Here is a 16,499-nt window from a genome sequence, read left to right on the forward strand (position 1 = left end):
ATCCAGTTCTTGCTGTGCCAGATGGAAAAGAGAGACTGGAGTTGAAGGTCCTGTCGTCCCCAACCCCGTCACCATGTCAACAGTCTGTACGTCACTGCCGTCCCCAACCACCTGCATCAAATCAGCCTTTGTCTGCCGCAGGTCCCGTCGCCAACCCAGGTTTTCACCCGATATAATGGCCGCTTATCGGACCAGGATTACATTTGCACCTTGAGCATCCGAACTTTGAACCTTTGAACATTCAACAAATTTTCATTCCATTGTGCGCGCACACCGGACATCCAGACCGTATCGGTCCAGACTGCTCAGCTCCGCGCACGTCACCCTCCCAAGTGGAAGTCCACTTCACTGCATAAACATCGCACTATGTACATCCATCAAAGAGAAATATTTACATTAAAATGTGTGGGGTATCCTTTGCACATAAAACAACATAAAAATGCCGTCCTTTTCATCGCTTTCAATGTTCCATGTCCCATACTCCCATTCCATCGCATTCCATCCAAGCAAAATCCCAAACGCAAATGCAACTCCAACGAAAAGAAAAACCATTGCCGGTCATCCACCTGCACATCCAGTGAATGCCAAACTCACATCCCCATAATCACTACCTTAATAAGCTCACCTCCTCCACCCCCTCTCCCTCTCCCCTCCCCCCGTCCCCAACCCCACCATGCTAAAACCCCCAGCACCACCACCACCACCACCACCCGGCCCCGCCCCCGAGTTCTTAACACAAACACTAAACAAATCATCCACAAACGTCCTCACTACATCTCCCTCCTTCTTCACCTCCACTTTGCTCGCTCCGAGACCAAGCACGGCGCTGGCGCTTACCCCGTTGTACCCGTTGTATCCGTTGTACCCGTTGTAATTGTTGTGCCCCGCACCGCCGCCGCTGCCGAAGAACGGTCCAGATCCCTGCTCTAGCGCTTGAGAGAAGGACGGGACGCTGCCGAGTGATTTCCCCTGGGATTGGGGAGAGGTGAGAGGGCTGAGGGCTAGGCCGAAGTCGGGTTGGGGTTTCGGAGAAGCTGGGCCGGGCTGGGTTGGGGACGTCGGTTGTTGTTGTTGTTGTTGTTGTTGTTGTTGTTGTTGTTGTTGTTGTTGTTGTTGTTGTTGTTGTTGTTGTTGTTGTTGTTGTTGTTGTTGTTGTTGTTGTTGTTGTTGTTGTTGTTGTTGTTGTTGTTGTTGTTGTTGTTGTTGTTGTTGTTGTTGTTGTTGTTGTTGTTGTTGTTGTTGTTGTTGTTGTTGTTGTTGTTGTTGTTGTTGTTGTTGTTGTTGTTGTTGTTGTTGTTGTTGTGATGTGGAGCTGTTGTTGGATCGGTCGGGGGCCGAGGCGGAGTGGCCTGATGGGGCAGAAAGTGGGAAACCCGTAAACGGGGAGCGCCGTGTTGGACTGGTTTGGGGTGATGATAAGTGGCCGAGTTGGCCGAGTCCTTGACCGAGCCCGTGACGGACGGTGTGGTTGTGGTTATGGGGGTAGTGGTGTTTGTCGCAGTGGTTGATTACACACTGCTCCGATGGTTGGTGGTCGTTGGGAGATTGTGGGCTGAGAGGGTTGAGCGGGTTGAGAGTGTCGATGTCATCGATTGGGCAGGAGCCGCGCCTATTGGGATGGCCGTGAGAGCGAGGACTGGTTGGGCTCGTCGTCGATAACGTCAACCCCGCCCCCATTGATCCCGACCGCGACCTCGACCTTGCTCGCTGGTTCTTCTGGTCGTTATGCTTATCCCCCGAACTACTCAGGAGCCGCCTCTTCTTCCCACCGTGCAGCATCTGCAAATCAAACGCTCCTCCTGCGCTCCGGCTATGTTGGTGGTTGCCATGACTAGAGGTATGGTTGTGAAGACCATGGCGATGATGCGGCGCCGTTTGCGGCGGTGATCTCCCGTGGCTACCGCTAGAAATAGTAACAGCCGGGGCGGAGTCATCAACCGACACGGAAACCTCTTGGGAAATCATGATGCCGCCGTAGGAAAGCTGCTGGGGTTTCTCGCGCGGGGAGTAAAGGTGGAGAGGCATGGGGCAGGTCACCAGCTCCCCAGTCGGTGTAGTCACGCTGCCGGGAGTTTGTTGCCCCTGTTGCTGCTGTTGCTGTACTGAGCCAAGAGATGGTGGAGGGCGAGAAGAAAGTTGAAGAGGCGATTGTGGCTGCAGCTGGATTTGGGTCCCTCCCTTGTCGTCCGAGTTGATGGTGCTGTAGACGTCCAGGGAATGGGTCGAGACGCTCCGGTTCGAAGATGGTTGACGGACGTGTTCCTTGCTGGAAGGGACGAGGGAGGAAGAATCCATGTCTTCGCGCTGGTGACGCCAGGGGTGGAGGTCGTGGGATTGGTGGTTGGGTCGTCGCCAGAGGGGTAGGATTGGCCCTGGAATCGATGAAGGAAGCCAGGAGGATAACCATGCGGGAACTCGTCGCTTGTCGACGGCGGTTGATGTCGTCGGCAGGTCGTTCAGAATCGGGTAGATCTCGCGATGGACGGACCGAGCGAAAGCGGCGTGGTAAGGCGAGTTCTTGTGCGCCAACTGCCGCACCTTGAAGAATGGCAGGGGAGTGAACTCGAATTCCGGGCACTTGACGCTCTTGTGGATGGGAATCATCATGCAGAAGGCGAGCATGGAGCAATCGATGGCGCGAGAGTCATTGTCGGGCGATTTGCACGGCACCTGGGAGACCTTGGCCACCAACGTTGCCTCATCGAAGAGAGTGTCGTCGACAAGTGATCGGAGGTCCTTGATGGCGTCGTACAGGATACTGGCGATCTTGGCGTCTTGCTGGGGGATCTCTTCGCTGTGTCGGAACCGTTTAAGGAAGTACGAAATGGACAATCCGTCGTGGCGTCGAAGGAAGGCGAGGTCGGAGGAGTCGAGTCTTTCGATGGGTAGCTTGACACTCGGGAGCAAACCGCGGGCTTCTTTCCGGACCATGACATCGAAGTGCTGGACATCCACCCTCGCTCGGATGGCGAACAAACCGACGTGTACACCCGGATCGAGCATGGCGTTGTGAGTGTATCGTTCCATCGACCTCAGTTTCTCCTCCAACTTGCCTGTCCGGATCTGCATGCTGTTGTTCATAATCCTGCAGACCTGGTGCAGATCGGCAAAGATATGTCCCGACGCCTCCAGCTTGTCAATCGCATGACTCCCCTGCACCCTCTTGACAAGGAACATCAGCGAACCATGTCCCTGATCACCCGTCTGGATCATTCCCTTCTCCGCCAAATCCTCCAACTTCTTTTGCATCTCCGCCGCTGTCGAAGCCGATCCCTTCTTATCATGTCCAGCACCAGCACTGGCATCCGAATTCCTCTTACTATCCGCCCCATGCGCCCCATGCGCACCATACGGACTATGCACCCCACTCGATATCCCACCCGTCGTCAGAATCTCATCCCACAAAACGCCCGCTTCGTCCAGCGTCATGTTCATTTTCGCCGAGAGGTCGACAGTCGCCAAGCAGAACATTTCCCGGAAGATGACGTCGTAGTCCTCGATGATTTTCCCTTCTTCGTCGATGAACTCGATGCCCATGCGCGCTTTGCGCGAGTGCGAGGTGGAACTGTGCGGAAGGGAGGCCAGGTGTAGGTCCATCTTGTCCACCATTTTGGAGATGAGGTACCAGTCGCGCGAGGCTTGGTAGATCCAGTGGAAGAGGGGGTGGCCGGTTGAGAAGAGATCGTGTTGGGTCTGGCATTTTGTTAACGGAGGGGATAAAGGGGGACAGGGGAAGGGAAAAAAGGGGTTGTTTACCTTTTGAAGGAAAGTGGTGGTGATCTCCTCGCTGGGGAGGTTACCGTCCGGCGTGACGAGGATTCGGCCATGGTCGTCGAAGATCGCTGCAGCGAGAGTGATCTTTTGCGCTTTGCTGGCGTAGACTTTGCGGATTCGACTGGAATGGATGGCTACGCCTGCCATGACCAAACAACTTGATATCGCCTGTTTCTGGTGGTCAGCCCCTTCTGTTCTCTCATTTTCCATCATTCTCGTACTCAGAACTCACCAAAAAAGGCACCACAATAATCGTAGCATTATGCGCCACCATACTCCTCACATTCTCCAAACTCTGCAACCTATACCTCGTCCCCACCGCCGCACACCAATGCATGCCACTCACACTCCCACTCAGCACCACCGCGCACCCCAATCTCTTCCACCAACTATTTGTCCACAGCGCCTTGAACACAAAAAACAGCGCCAACGCCGCCGTGCTCGCAAACACGGCAATCACCGTCGCGCCCACCACGTACCCCGTGTCATAGCTGCATTTGTAGTTGCGAATAGCGGCTGAACCGAGGTAGTGCATCCCGCATGTTGCGCCGCCCGATAGGGCGCCAGAAAGAAGGATGCGCCACCAGGTGATGAGGGTGGTGTTGGCGGTGATGAAGAAGGCGGACAACAAAACGATGATGGGCACGAAGAAGGAGGCGGCGGTGATGCCCGCGTGGTAGGCGATTTGGAGAGAGACTTCGCCGTGGTGGAGGATGATGGCTCGGTTGCCTATGTAGTGCTGTTAACCCGTAGACAAAAATTAGTGAGGTTGTAAGAATGGGGATGGGGGAAGAGAAGGAGAAAATGAAGCTTACCATACACCAAATACTAACACCACCCAACGAAATCGCCGCTCCTATCAGAAGCAAAATGTTGTAAAGACCTTTATGTGATGTCCTCCTGTTCATCAACTCCAGCGTCGATATCGCTCCGCACAGGCTGATGATGTAGCTGAGGACGATGGTGCCCGGCGATAAGTGGAAGGGAACGACCTGGCCTAGGTACTTGGCCAGTTCCCGCAGATCTTCCTCATGCCGTGTCTCGTTCATTTTGTTTTCGTGTTTGCATTCGTTATACGCGTGTTTCGTTTCGATGGCAATGTTTCAGTTGGTTCGTTATGTACAAGGATTGTTGACGATGATGATGATGATGAACGATGGACCATTACATGTGGATATTGTTGATGAGGTGATCTGCGCCAATGTTGCGTGGCAGCGTGGTATAGTAGAGTAGTATAGTTGGAAGTAAGCTTAATGAAGCTTAATGAAGCTTAATGAAGCTTAATGTTGGCTTAGGTAGTAGTTTGCGGTAAGTGGAAGTCGTAGTTGTTATTGTCGTCGTGAATCCAACATGCCGAAAGGCAATGTCAGAGGCGTTTACGCCGTCATTGGTTGGATTGGTCCTGGAGATGTGAGACAGTGAGATAAAAGAAAAGCAATGAATGGTGTGTGATGGATAGGTTGTCTGTGGTGTGATATTGTTCAGGTAAGGTATGGTCGACGTCAGTGACAGGAATGTGTGTCGTTCAGTTTGTTAAACCTGGCAGGTAGTCGCAGAGGTAGATTTCTAGAAACACCACAAGGAAAACTTTCATGATAAACACAAGCAACAAAAGAAAGCAGGCAAGTGTGTTCGATATATCATTTCTGTAAAAGCCACCCCTTGCATGTGCGCCTACTCCAAAGCTGGGCCTACTCTAAAGCCCGGGCCCAACCCCGTTTTCATCACTAGAGCTGACGGCGACCTTGTAGGGCACAGGGGTGTTCCTCACTCGATCCACGTGTAGCCAACCCAGTGGGAAAGGGGTTTCTGTTGGAAGTCCGTGCCCTGGGCCGCCCATTCACCGGCTTTGCCCATTCACTGGGCCGTTCCATTACCGGCACTCCCTTCCAGGTATTTAGGCTGCCCTGGTTTCCGTTTCTCCTCTTCCGTTAGACAACTACAATCAAGCCCTTTTCGTTGTCGCCTTCCAGCCTCCATCAGTTTCTCTTTTTTCTTTTCCAATCGGGGGAAAGGTAGGGTGTGTGGGCTGTGGTTACAGTGGCTTGAGAGTGGTTACCGAGCACCTCTAGTCGGCGACGTGTGATTCGGCCACTGGGAATTTTTGGCCATGACCACGGGATTTCGTGTGAAAAGACAGATTGTCTCTGAGAGGATTGTGGAAAACATGGAAGCGTTACCGAGGGTTAGGGCGTGTTTGGATGCTCTGAACTTGGGTTCTGAAATGTTCAGACCCTGTTTTTTCAGAGTGCTGTTTGGAACCGCTCTGAACATTTCAGACTGAAATTCCATGCCCCACTCTTAGCGCTGCGTCCAATCATCTTTCATTAAATCCTCGAATTTCAGAGCCAACATTCAGGCCCGGATGAATTGAAATCAGAATTTCAGAAAGGCCCGTGCAACACTTTGAAAACCCATTTCAGAGAACCCACTTCAGAGGGCCATTTCAGAGCATCCAAACACGCCCTTAGGTAGCCACTGACCAAGCCCATGTTTCACTTGGAGACCGAAAAGCTCGTGAGAAAGAGTTTTGATTTGTTCTCTCCCCCAATGACCAATGTTGTGCTGTCCAGTAAACTCCAGGCGGCCGCGATCGGCTATTTCGGCTCGCGTATCGGTACAAATTATTGGAAATCCTCTTCGCAATCACAAGCGAGGAGCTCCTTGGAAATCGGGGTCGTTGGTCCGAGCTGTCGAGCTGACACCATCGATTCGCCAAATGTTAGAAGCCGGGGACTCCCCAAAGTCCGTCATCCAGGACTCCGCCTGCTCTCAACGTCTTGGCAGCTGAATGACGGGGCCCGAATGACGGGGACAGGGAATGTTTCTCGAAATCCATGGACAAATAGACCCATTTCCGTGCGCACATAGTCCCCCCCACATTTATCGCTGAGTCAGCCGCCCAGCCCAGCCCAGCCGCGCCAACACACCGCGTACAACTGAGGCCACATAATCGATGCCCACGCATCGCCAAATCTACGTCGTTAGCGTCATTTTTTTTACATAAAGTTATTTAGAGTCATCAATCCAATCAATTATCTACTACTGAGGCAGTTAATACTGTAGTTGAAATTTATTATAGAAAGGAAAGGAGATATTAAATATATATAAATTTAGCGTCTAAATTTATAAACTAGTAATTACTATACCCTTTTAAAGTAACCTTCGTCGTTAATATATATAACTTTTTCTAAATAATTTGAAACCTCTTATACGAATTAAGGTAGAATTGACGGCTAAAATTAAAAATAAATATATTATAATCCGGCTAATTAATTACGCTATAAATTCTCTATCTATTATTTAACACTTATTTTACTAGGTAAAATAGTTGGCGGCGGCGTCGTTTTTAACCTTATTTGGGTCTTCCTCTTCTAAATTATTATCGATATATTCGTCCGCGTTAGCTTCATCCTCGGGCGCGGCTACGGGGCCTTTATATAATAGCGGATTAGGGCCGTTATTATCTAAGTCCCGAATAGTTAGCGGGGGATTTAATAAATTAGTATCGGGGATTAGCTTAATACCCCCTAATTAAACGTAATTTTTTTTAAGATAATAGTTTATATTTTTTATAACGTGCTATATATATAATTGATATAGTACGTCTAGGTAGGTAGCGATAGCAGCCTTTTTGGACCCTTTATTGAAATTGCTAAGAAAAACGGCGGGGTCTAAGATTTTATAATCGGTTTAAAGCTTCTTTAAGTAAGCGAACTATTAAATAAAATTATCCTTTCCCTTACCATTAGCGAGGCTAAAAGCGACGTTAAAATCATAGTTTAGGATATTAATACCTATAATATTGAATAGGGGAAGGTTAAAGTGGTTAACCTATAAAGAAAAAAAAGGGGTTAATTAAAGACCCTAAATAATTAATAAGGGTAATAATATTTTATATATATTATTTATTAATAATACGTGCGGGTTCTTTTTCTATATTTCGATATATTATTCGAAGGTTTAAAAGATTCGTGCTACCTTTTATTAGTTAGGAAAAGTTAGATTTTAGTATATATAATATTTAATATTGTACGTCGCTTTATATTATTCTAGTAAATCGATAAGTATCGTCGTCGAAGTATAAAGATTATACTTTATATATCGGATGCCCTATTAAATATTCTAAACTTCCTAAGCTATAATAGGAATTCGAAGACTACGTAATTCTATAATTAACTAGTTATTAGGGATATTAGGAGGAGGGGCGACGTTTTTATCCTCGAAGGTACTATTCAAATAGTAAGTAATTTAATGGGCGCTCATTCTAATAATATTAAATAACCTTTTAACGGCTATATTAATAGCTTCCTTATAATTATATCGGATTTATTACTAGTAAATAATATTATTAACGAAGTTAATAATATTTAATTTATAATTATAAACGTTATTAATTTCTTTAACGAATTATTAATTACCCTACTTTTTCCTCAATACAACTTTTACTTAGTATAAGTAATCGAAGCGCTTCGAAGATATATTTCGAACGCCCTATCTAAAAAACCTATAAATACCGCGTAATCTTATAAGGAATCGAAAATAATAATTTTATTATTATAATTTAAAGAAGTAAATAAAGGCCGGGCTAATGTTAATTTTAAAGACTTTGCTAACTCTAAAGACTTTATTAACTCTAAAAACTTTATTAGTATTAAAAACCTCGCTAGTACTAGAAACTACTATCTAGTAGCACGTTCGCTAGGGGATTGCGGTAACCGTGTTCTTACTTATTCGTAAGGGCGGCGGTGGATTAATAACGATAGAAATCTAATAAGAGGAAGCGTACCCCAATTAGAAATAATTGCTCAAAGCGGAATTAAAGGCATTTTACTAACGATTCTATTTAAATCCTATTAACGCTAATTATCTTAATCGGCTAGGCTCCTAACTTACTTAGGCGGGCGGGCGAGGTATATTAATAAATACTACGCAAATATTATGTAGTCGAGCATATTATACGAAATAATAATAAAGATAATAGATAATCGCTGTAAATAGTTGCTCAATACTAAGGTAAAGTCTCGCGATAGCTTTATTTAATTGCGCTCAATACTAACGATTGCTAATAGATAGCGCGACAGCGGCGGCGGTTAGGCAGCGATATATACGGTGTATTGGCGCGGCTGGGCGGCTGGGCTGGGCGGCTGGGCTTACTTAGCGATAAAATGTGGGGGGGACTATGTGCGCACGGAAATGGGTCTATTTGTCCATGGTTTCCGCATGTTTCTGGGGAGAAGAAAAAGTAGAGCTAAGACACTTTTTCTCTTGGCAACTTGACCTCGTTCTCACTTGCTCCGAACGAGGGCTCGTGATTCTATTCGTTCGGCCATGTCGTCGTCGTCGTCGTCTCCGGTCGTCTCCACGATATACCCATCGCCAAGCCAGCTGCGATATCCGCTGGGATATCTGTATCCGAATGCGAGATGGGATACGGGGGTGAATGGAGATTTTTCCATCGCTTCTATCGATTCTAGCGCCGGTGGATCGCCTTAACCGATCGCAGGACGCAGAGCATTGGTCCCCCCGACTGGGTCCGGTTGTTCTGGGCTCCATCCGCATCGGATCCCCGGCACCGGCACGGCGAAAGGCCCGGCGAATTGCGAGTGAGCTTTGCCCTTTCTGGGGGGGCACTTCCGGAGCTTTGACAGCGCTTTGACTCGCAGACTCGAAAACCCCTGAGAAAATCCGTTGATCTGTTGAAAATCATCTCGGCAGAACAACATCCATCGAAAAGCGTGTGGGAATCTGCGGCACCTCCCAAGACTGGACTTTAAGAGTCCTTTTTAGTCCCTTCCGAGTGTCGATCCGAATGTCTGAAACGATGACGGACTCCAGACTCGACTCCAGTATCATTCTCAATTGTCGATGCTTCGGTCGACAAGTACTGAATCGGCATGGCTTCTTCCCACTAAACACAATCCAGATCCATCATCGCGTTAACCGAGATGGAACTTGCACAATGGCAGGCCTCGAACATAGCGCATTGTACTCGCTGTAGTGCTGTAAGCCATGTAGGTACACCTCGGCACGCAGGTAAGGAAGGCTCCGTGGCCGGTCCCAGGAAAAAGCAATGGTACCTGCATCCCCTCTGCGACCGGCATGACATCTGTCACATCTGTGATTGGCGATTCGATAGACATGGGCCTCGACCTTGCTTTGGATATCTTGGTAAAGGCATTTGCATTGAATATGAGAGTGGTGGCGTCCAGTGTTTTTGGATCTTGAGAATCTCGTGAAAAACGAGGCGTGCGGAGAGGCGAGTTTGAGAGGTTCTGGTGGTTTATGTCAGCATCACGGAACGGACCACGGGACGGCACGGAGAGGAACTCCGGCGATGTCCTTCATATCAAAAAGTTCAAAGGAAACAACCAGGGACTCGAGGACTCTCGAAGACGACACAACGGGAGATAGACATGAGGGGAACTGGGGAAGGAGTGACCTGTCATTTTTCTTTTCTTTTCTTCTCTTTCTTTTCACAAGCGACTGGGGTCTGGATGCAAATCCCTTGCATCTCGCAGTCCGGAATCTGAAATCTGACATCTGCTCGCTCTGACAGCCACCGACACTGCCTTGGGAGATGACTGCACAGGCAACGTGCAAGCGAACAGTGCCGAAGTGCACAACTGAGAAGCAATGCACACACCAAGCTCGGTAAAAAGTCCCCCGAAACTGCATGACCCCTACTTTGCAAATACACCAAAAGCTGCCCTCTAACGGCATACGATGGCGTGGTCAGAAATCCGCCAAAAGCCGGCTCCGCATTCTGCATATGTGGTAGTTATTGCATAGGATCTGAGTGGCAGCACCCCTTGTTGTCTGAGTTACATGCAGAATCCGGGGTAATAAGGTGACTGTGCACAGCAAGCACAGCTGAGATTGATTACTGTGCCTGCTTACCTACCCGAGCTGCCTTACCTTTCAGCTGCATGCCTACCTCTAGTAATCGAAGGAGGTGATGGATACGATGTCGATATTGCCGGACTGACTTACCATCTCGTCCACCGCACTACTGCACTGAACACTCGGCCAGTTCCGTAATCAAAACTTCTTCTTCGGTTTTGTTTCTCTCCCCCACAACACCAAGATCACCGACAGGCGTGTCCCTTGTTAACCATCACCCGTCATCACAAATTGACAGCCGACGTACCCCAGCTCACCTAGCATCCACATCCACGCGTGCCGTACAATGCCCAATGGCACTAGGACCAGCGGACATGACCGACGACATGATACCCAAGACAAACATTATAAACCCAAAGATTGTTCGGAGAGAAAACTTCAAGGATGATTGCTGGATCCAAGTTTTGTTGACCTTTGAAAGTTTTCTTTGACTCCATCCGCAATTCCACATGGTCATTGTGCAGCTGGCGCGAGAGGGAAGTGGTGTGTGAAGATGTTGATGGCGATGGATGAAGGTGCGCGCGCCTGATCATCGCTCTGATGGAAGTCAACAAGACGTTCGGTTCCGATGCCGGTGGTCTTGGTGTTGGTGTTCTACGGATTTGTTGTTGTTCGACGGGAGGACATTCGGTGTATTGCTCACCGTTTTCCTCCTGCAGTTCCTTCCCGTCCTCCCGTCGTCTTGTTGCATTGCATACCTGTACGATCCTGCATATGGTGAGTTCTACCCGCCTGCACGTTATGTTCTGCTTGGTTGCATGGGAGCCTCAATGCAGAAGGATAATGCATCTATCCCGTGCCCGATCACTTGAAAGGTCGAGAAAACCCCGAAAATCAATCCAAGGTGATGTGAGTGCCTGATGATGTTGAATATCGGCCGTGTCCTTGATGTCTTCCAATCTGTTGTTGTCATCGCCGGTATCAAACATGCCGTTGCCCGTTTCCTTATAAGTTCCAACCCCAACTCCTTTCCCCCCGACCTCCCTTTTGAGTACCATCCCAACCCAGTCGTTTTGTTGGTACAGTCTTTGGTTTTCCGCCGTTTCCCCCGTTCGAATACAGTCTTGTCCGTTCCCAAAGCCGTTTCCATGCAATCTCGGCTCCAGTTATGCCCACGAAAGCCCAACGCCAGTTGTGCCCGTAATCCAGAAGCCATCAACCAATACTCCAAACCAATGTCGTTGTGTGTGTGCTCGATGGGATTTCGTCCTCCTGCACAATCTGTTGTGATCCCATCACCCAATTCCCTCTTTCCACCAGCGTTGTCGTCTCCATGTCGGCATGTGAATCCATCGCAACCACTCGTACCTTGTCGAAAGTCTGTCAACCTCCCGATATATATATATATACGGGGATTTACACCCCCAGAATGTTAGCACGCGGGCTTAGTCCACAAACCTCACCCGTCGCTTTCCGGAATCCAATGCGCGGAGCAGCCCGGACCTTGGGCCAACTCGGCCCCTAAACGTCCGTCCTCCTCAGCATAGCTTGTTCCAGTTAGTAGCATCCCACACCCACTCTTCCATCGATCGCAAGGGAACATGGAAGGTCACCCAAAGGGGCGTGACATAGACGCCGAGAAAACAACTTACCAACAGTGAAATCCACCTCCGCCGGCGTGATGCTTCCGCTGGTCCCCGGGTCCGAACTGATATTTCCTCCCTGCGCCGACCCCACAGAAAGGTGCGAGTTTCCGCGCTGGTGCATTCCCGGCCTCCCTCCCACTCCCTGGCCGTGGCTGTTCTCGGCCGCAGGAGGGGGCCCCCTCTGCTTATTCTTCTTGGCTTCGCGCTTGATCTCCCTTCTGTCCTTCCTGATGAAGTGTCCGTCCCTTCTGATTTGGTCTTCGACTTTCGGGACGAGATTGCCGAGGACGGTTCCGAGGAGGGAGACGTTCTCGGCGTCGCGAGGCACGATGTGGCCGAGTCCGTGATCGTACATGACTGCGCTGCTCGGGTCGCAGACGTTGAATAAGGCGACTGCGGAGGAGAGGAAGGCGTCGTCGCAGCCGAAGATGTGGAGGGTCGGGATGCCGATGACTGCGCCGACTTCGTCGAACAGTTGCGCGGTGATGCGCTTGTTACCTTCGAACTTCAGGGGCGGTGCGCCCGCGATGAAGATAGCAAACTACAGTTGTTGTTCCCGGTTCGTCAGCGTTTTGCAATGTAAATGGGGTAGGCATACCCCCGCATTATACCGCTAATGAGATCTGGAAAGGGACCTGCATACCGCCGCCATACCGGGGCATGCAGAGTTAGTAAACGACGCAGATATCCCGTACAACGTGGGAATAAATTCCACTCGCAGGTACACGGTCACATACCTTGATCCTTCTCTCCCTCCCCTTCTCCCTCATGCACCGCTCCTGCTCTTCCACGATCGCGCTCGCCGCCACCATCGCGCCCTCGCTGTAGCCAAGGATGGCATCGATCTCCGGGTCGTCATCGATCGTCTGGAACACCCCGTCCAGAGCCTCGCGCCAAGCCTCCTGGTGCCAGTCCTCCTCTACGGTCGCGCCCTGCAGCTGGCGCATTGTGTCTTCGGGGTTCAGGCCACGCGGCACGTGGCGCAGCCGGCGTAGAGTTTCGAAGGCATCGCCGTTGGAGACGTCGAGGAAGCGGTAGAGAGGGGGCTTGCCGAAGTAGTCTTCCCAACCGGGGGGCGGGGCAACTTCATGTGTGCCTTGGGAGTAGGTGAAGGAGCCGAGACCACGGCGTTTGAATTCTTCGGCGAGAGGACCGAATTGGACTTCGAAGTTCTGCGAAGGGGGCGAGAGCTGTCAGTAATTGTTGTCTTGGATAAAAGTACAATGCACCAACTGGCAGATATGCAGAATGGGGAGCTGGCTTTGATGGCAGACATGGGTTTTTGACCACGCTGGGGGATGCAGTTAGACGACATCTTTTGGTGTATGTGCAGAATAGGGGTTATGCAGTTTCAGGGAACTCTACTGCATATTTTGGAGAAAAGGGAGAAAAACAAAGGATACAGGGGGAAAAAAAGGAGGGAAAAAAAAGGAGAGCATGGATTTACGGGCCTTTGCGCTGCCGTAGGCTCCGGGGAGGCAGAGAAACTTCATCTTGGTTTGCTTGTCTCGTGGAGGTCTTTCCTTCCCGTCTTTCGATACCCAAAGTCGTCAATTTAACTGTTATCCTCGAACAAAGGGTCAGTTGGCCACAAGAACAAAGCGAAGAGGACTGTTGAGAGAATGAACTTAACTTGACACCCTTTCCGATCAATTGTTGCGGCTGACCGTGCCGTTATTATGCCCTTTCCTTCCTGGTGTTGTTGGGGCCCGCTGTATGGTGTTGTTAGGCCATACAGCGGGCGTTAGTTCGTATGATACTGGGGCTTCAGCAAATATCAGACGATGAGATCCCTTGTTCGCGGATTTCGCGTGATTAATCTGTATTGTGGGCGTTTTCTCAGATGATACTGCGTCGTTCAGCCCATACCAGGCCGCGAGGAAGTCGAGCCCATATCAGGCGGCGACGAAGTCTAATCCCACAAACCTACCTTAGTCTCGAGAAATTGGGACTAAGAACTGCGGGGTTCAAACCATCGAAAAACATGGAGAGCATGCCTGGCGTGTTCGTAGCATCGAATTGTGTTGAGGTGGCGCAGCATGCCTAGCCGCCGTTCGACGAGTCATTAGTGCCATGCATTTTCCGCCCCTCCCATCAGTAGATAGATGTTATAGTCTGGCCATTGCTTTCGACTAATAGCCTCATTGAATCATATCACCATCTTCGATCAGTATCTGTTGTACGGCTTCAACAGATCGTTGGGGCAGGAGACATCGAAGGTTTGACCGATCTCGAGAGGAGACGACAAATTTTTTTTGCCGCCGAACATATGTAGAGGTAATGTAATATGCCCGTGGAGTCGTGATAACATGCTTTTTGTCGGCTGGAGACATGCTGACGGGAGAGATGTAGCGTGGCGGCGCTCGTGAAAACTTGTTTGCTTCCGGGTTTTCTTCCAGTTCTTCTCCTTTTTTTTTTTTTTTTCATCGAGAGGAGGCTGGCTGGCGGACATCATGATATGACACTCGATTTAATTGCTCTCCCCCTCCCCTCAGTGTCCTCCTCCTCCCCTCAGTGTCCTTTTCATTCCCTCCCTACTACCACTGGACCACTCTCTTTGGCTGAGCCCATGTGTGCTCTGTTGGGCAACACCTGAGAGGTATGGCTGGAGCTTTGTTTTCGGATTGAGGCTTCGAGTGTTCGTTGCTATTCGAGATTGTGTACGAGTGTTGCTATTCGAGATTGTGTACCGAAGAAACTCGCGAAATTCGCCATAGCTCCATCCCTCTTTGAGCGCCGGGCAGGGCAGAACGCGGCGCTCCGTAAGCACGCATACGCCAGCAGAAGTATCTGTCCAGTTAGTGAAAACTCGACGACAACCGCCTACTACTCTAATTTGCGCGCGTTTTAATGTACAGGCACGGGCTTGCCATGTATGAACCAAGCTGAAGAGGCCCGCACGGACACTAGTCCATCTAGCCCAGGTGTGCTGTTTCCTTTACTTCTATGCTTGAGTGTCCTGTTCTCTACTTCCCCGGACCTGTTTCCTTTACTTCTATGCTCGAATGTCCTGTTCTCTGCTTCCCCGGACCTCCGCCACGGAGCAATGCTCCTGAGCATCATCGTGCTGACCAGTATATAATGGCAAACAGGAATAGGAACACTCGTACACGACTCGTACACGACGCGTCTACGACTCGAAGAACACCCGAACTCGAAGCCAGAATCCGAATACAAAGCTCCAGCCCTACCTCTCAGGTGTTTCCCAACAGAGCACATACGGGCACGGGCTCAACCAAAGAGAATGGTCCAGTGGTAGTAGGGAGGGGAGGAGAAGGGCACTGAGGGCAGCCCAAAATCGTCGAGTGTGCAATAGAAGCTTAAGCTGTCACGCTGTCTCAGGCGGCACCGACAGTCGTCTAGTCGCAAACTATAATCATCCAACGTACTCCGACATTAACAACCACATCATATCCACGCAGTCGAGTAGGAACACTCGTACCGAAGAAACTCGCGAAATTCGCCATAGCTCCATCCCTCTTTGAGCGCTGGGCAGGGGGGAGATCTATGGTTGAGTAGGATCAGAGAAATAGTTGGCGTTCACATCAATGTCCGAATAGCTTCTTGTGATCGTGATCCACATTTATCAGTCCGGCACGCAGGGTTGAAGGTGTCCGACAACCACCCATCTGCTCTTCGACGGCTGCTAAGCATCTGGCAGAGGTTATATGGTGTGCAGGCCAGCCTGAGCTGAATATGACTTCATGCTGCAATGAGCTCCGAGGGGCGATGCCTTGCCCACGACTCCTGGTCGGGAAGTTGGAAGGCGAATGCAGGTACGTGAGCGAGGTCAGCTGAAGTGGGCAGGTATCGGGTGAAGTCGACGCGGGGCAGGAAATATTGTTAAAGCGAAGGCGCTGTCGAGATGCGTCGAGGCGAAAAGAGATGGTTCGAGACAGACATGCCGTCGCCTTCGTGGGTCAGTTGTTGTTGTTGGAGGGAGCGAGCTGATTGGGGGTCCCGGGGTGAGGAAAGGACTCGGACGCAGTTGTCGGAGAAGAACGAAAGGCTTCGGAAGCTTCTTTGTGTCGGGAAGGGATCAACTTGAGTCCGAGCAACTCGCGTTCGATTTCTTCGGATGTCTGAGACTCCGATGCAAATAAAGTGGCGTGGCCATGTTTCTGCACGGGCTGCATGCTGCATCTAGTAATAGTCTTTTTATAGCTGGCACATGTTATCTGATCAAGGGTTTGCAACGTCGTGTGGCTGGCACTTGCCTCATGTGCTAACCAAATC

The 16,499-nt window shown here is 50.0% G+C and overlaps 2 protein-coding genes across 2 annotated transcripts; both read right to left on the reverse strand.

The window, feature by feature from the left end:
• Positions 1-621: 621 nt before the first annotated feature.
• Positions 622-4,823, reverse strand: B0H65DRAFT_429761 (uncharacterized protein; the record flags this gene model as incomplete). The annotated part of the gene is made up of 5 exons (XM_062824843.1): positions 622-1,001; positions 1,401-3,693; positions 3,757-3,942; positions 4,007-4,513; positions 4,590-4,823. 5 exons carry the CDS (start codon positions 4,821-4,823, stop codon positions 622-624), a joined length of 3,600 nt encoding a protein of 1,199 aa, XP_062681125.1.
• A 7,272-nt stretch (positions 4,824-12,095) lies between these two features.
• Positions 12,096-13,892, reverse strand: B0H65DRAFT_245866 (serine hydrolase-domain-containing protein). The gene is made up of 4 exons (XM_062822395.1): positions 13,715-13,892; positions 13,001-13,435; positions 12,270-12,804; positions 12,096-12,164 (listed from the first exon to the last, which is right to left on the reverse strand). Exons 1-4 carry the CDS (start codon positions 13,754-13,756, stop codon positions 12,139-12,141), a joined length of 1,038 nt encoding a protein of 345 aa, XP_062681126.1. The 5' UTR covers positions 13,757-13,892; the 3' UTR covers positions 12,096-12,138.
• Between the last annotated feature and the right edge of the window lie 2,607 nt (positions 13,893-16,499).

The sequence above is a fragment of the Neurospora tetraspora genome, assembly GCF_033439725.1.
Source record: "Neurospora tetraspora strain CBS 560.94 chromosome Unknown B0H65scaffold_5, whole genome shotgun sequence".
NCBI classification, from domain to species: domain Eukaryota; kingdom Fungi; phylum Ascomycota; class Sordariomycetes; order Sordariales; family Sordariaceae; genus Neurospora; species Neurospora tetraspora.